This window comes from Vombatus ursinus, unplaced genomic scaffold (assembly GCF_900497805.2).
Source record: "Vombatus ursinus unplaced genomic scaffold, bare-nosed wombat genome assembly UNPS02014785.1, whole genome shotgun sequence".
Lineage (NCBI taxonomy): Eukaryota > Metazoa > Chordata > Mammalia > Diprotodontia > Vombatidae > Vombatus > Vombatus ursinus.
Genome location: NW_020954563.1, coordinates 4592870 through 4595619, shown reverse-complemented (window position 1 = coordinate 4595619; position 2750 = coordinate 4592870). Strand labels below are relative to the sequence as shown.

The window sequence follows — 2750 nt, the reverse complement described above, 5'->3', positions numbered from 1 at the left end:
GAGAGAGAGAGAGAGAGAGAGAGAGAGAGAGAGAGAGAGAGAGAGAGAGAGAGAGAGACTCTAGTTTGGAGTCCCTGCCTAGTCTGATTCTCCAGCTGCGAGTCAGCTGACGTGAGAGCTGTCACATTGCTCTGGGCCCCTCCCCCGCAGCCTCCGGCCCCGGCTGCTGCTCAGCCATTGGCCGGCGGGTGACATCAGGAAAGGGATATAAGGCAGAGGGGGAGGCTTTGCAAATCACAGCTGCACAACTGGGGCTGAAAGCAGCTACTCGAGATCGGCTTTTCTCCCCCTCCTTCTCCTCCTCCTTTTTCTCTCCTCCTCCTTCTCCTCTTCTCTTTCTTTCTGCCACAGCCACCCCCCACCCCCAACTCCCCGACCGCTCTTGGACCCCAACAAAGTTGCAATAGCTGCTGCCCCTTTGCAGCCTGTTCTCGAGGCAGGGAAAAGGGGTGGTGGCGGGGTGGGGAGAATCAGGACTTTGCAAATACCCTGCGAGCGAGCTGAGAGCGAGCAAGCGCGAGCGAGAGCTTCATCGTCCGACAGACAAAGACTTTGCAAAAGGCAAACAGCACCCCCTTCCTCCGCCCCCAAACTGCTGTTCCGTTGCCCTGCCGTGCCGGCGGGGCCGGGGCTGCCGCAGCCGCCGCTCCCCATCTTGCACTGCAGCGCCCCCGCCCCCTCCCTCCTTCTCTCCCTCTCCCCAGCTTCTTCCTCGGCCGCTCCGGGGCAGGAGCTGAAAGTTTCTGTGCGGGCGAGAGTGGAGGCGCAGAGCCTGGAGTGAGCAGCAGTCCGTAGAGCCGCCGGCGACCGAGATGGCTGGAGAGCTGAGCATCGGCCCAGAGCTGCCCACCAGCCCGCTGGCCATGGAGTACGTGAATGACTTCGACCTCATGAAGTTCGATGTGAAAAAAGAGCCCCTAAGCCGGGCCGAGCGCCCTGGACGTCACTGCACTCGCCTGCAGCCTGCGGGGTCGGTGTCGTCCACCCCCATCAGTACTCCTTGCAGCTCCGTGCCCTCGTCGCCCAGCTTCAGCCCTACCGAGCAGAAGACGCACCTGGAAGACCTGTACTGGATGGCCAACAGCTACCAGCCCATGAACCCGGAGGCTCTCAACCTGACCCCCGAGGATGCGGTGGAGGCGCTGATTGGTTCCCACCAGGTCCCCCAGCAGCTGCAGGCCTTCGATAACTTCCGGGCCCACCACCACCACCATCACCAACATCAGCACCACCACCACCAATATCCTGGAGTCAGCCACGAAGACCTGGCCAACGGAGGGCACCCCCACCACCACCATCATCACCACCAAGCGTCCCCAACCCCGTCGACTTCCTCTACTTCATCCCAGCAGCTGCCCAATAACCACCCGGCGGCGCACCCAGCGTCTAGCAGCGTGGAAGACCGCTTCTCCGACGACCAGCTGGTGTCCATGTCGGTAAGAGAGCTGAACCGGCACCTGCGAGGCTTCACCAAGGACGAAGTGATCCGCCTCAAGCAGAAGAGGAGGACCTTGAAGAACAGGGGCTACGCCCAGTCCTGCAGGTATAAACGAGTCCAGCAGAAACACCACCTGGAAAACGAGAAGACCCAACTCATCCAGCAGGTGGAACAGCTCAAGCAGGAGGTGTCCCGGCTGGCCCGCGAGAGAGATGCTTACAAGCTGAAATGCGAGAAACTTGCCAGCAATGGCTTCAGGGAGGCCGGCTCCACCAGCGACAACCCCTCCTCTCCAGAGTTCTTCATGTGAGTGCGAACCCCCTGCCCCCATCCCCCTCCCCAACCCTTTCCCATCTCTGACATCTCCATCCATCCTCCTGCTGGAATTAGAGAAATAGGAAGGGGGGGGGAATGAAAAAGTTGAGTGAAAAGGAACCCTTGGGCAGAGCAGCGTGCTCTCTCCAGCCTTCCTGGATTCGCTATGGAAAAGTAGGGAGGGGAAGCACCAAGCTCAACTTTTCAGAAGGTAGGAAGGAGCCTCATATCCTTAGGGAGAGAGGCACAGGACGAGGTGGGTGAGGAAAGCGGTTTATATGTCGCTTGCTTCCTGAACTCTGTGGACTGAGAGAAGGGACATTGACCAAGCCATCTCTAAGAGCCCGCCCGCTGGCGAGGAAAGAAAGGAAGGAAGGACCTTGCGAATGAGCAGCCAGCGCCTCGCGCAAGACTTAACCTGCTGCTCAGGATGGAAAATGCAAGAGGAGGGAAGAGAGACAGTATGTGTAAAGTGTTCATATAATGCCTCCTTTGAGACCTAGTGACCGAGGACTCAAATGGGACGGTCAATGCGAAATATCATAAGTTTTGCCTGCTTGATTATATAGAAAAAACATGAAAATCTGCATCAAAAATATTAATCCTGCATGCTGGACATGTATGGTAATAACTTCTATTTTGTACCATTTTTCCTGTTTAACGTTAGCATGTTGTTGATCACGGATCATCGCTTTTGGTTTGTTTCTCTGGGTAAGAAGGTGTCGCAGTTCTAACCCTTGGACTGCTGGGCGGGCAGTGATCTTTTCTGTTCTGGTTGTTAGCTTGTAAATATCTGCCCCCAGGAAACCGCACAGAGGCGGCTCAGCAGGCTGGCAGGCTGTGTCTGGGTTTGGTGTTTTTTGTTTTTTGTTTTTTTTTTTTTAAAGTAAAGAAATAAAGTTACGGGCATTTGCATCTGCATTCAGAAAGCAACTTTTTCTTTTTTAAATATTGGGCGCACTTTGGAGTTGTGTTTTCCTTTCTGTACCCCTACCCC

The 2750-nt window shown here is 56.0% G+C and overlaps 1 protein-coding gene across 1 annotated transcript; it reads left to right on the top strand.

The window, feature by feature from the left end:
- Positions 1-685: 685 nt before the first annotated feature.
- Positions 686-2145, top strand: MAFB (MAF bZIP transcription factor B). Its single transcript, XM_027867322.1, has one exon. It carries the CDS (start codon positions 813-815, stop codon positions 1746-1748), a length of 936 nt encoding a protein of 311 aa, XP_027723123.1. The 5' UTR covers positions 686-812; the 3' UTR covers positions 1749-2145.
- Positions 2146-2750: the final 605 nt, after the last annotated feature.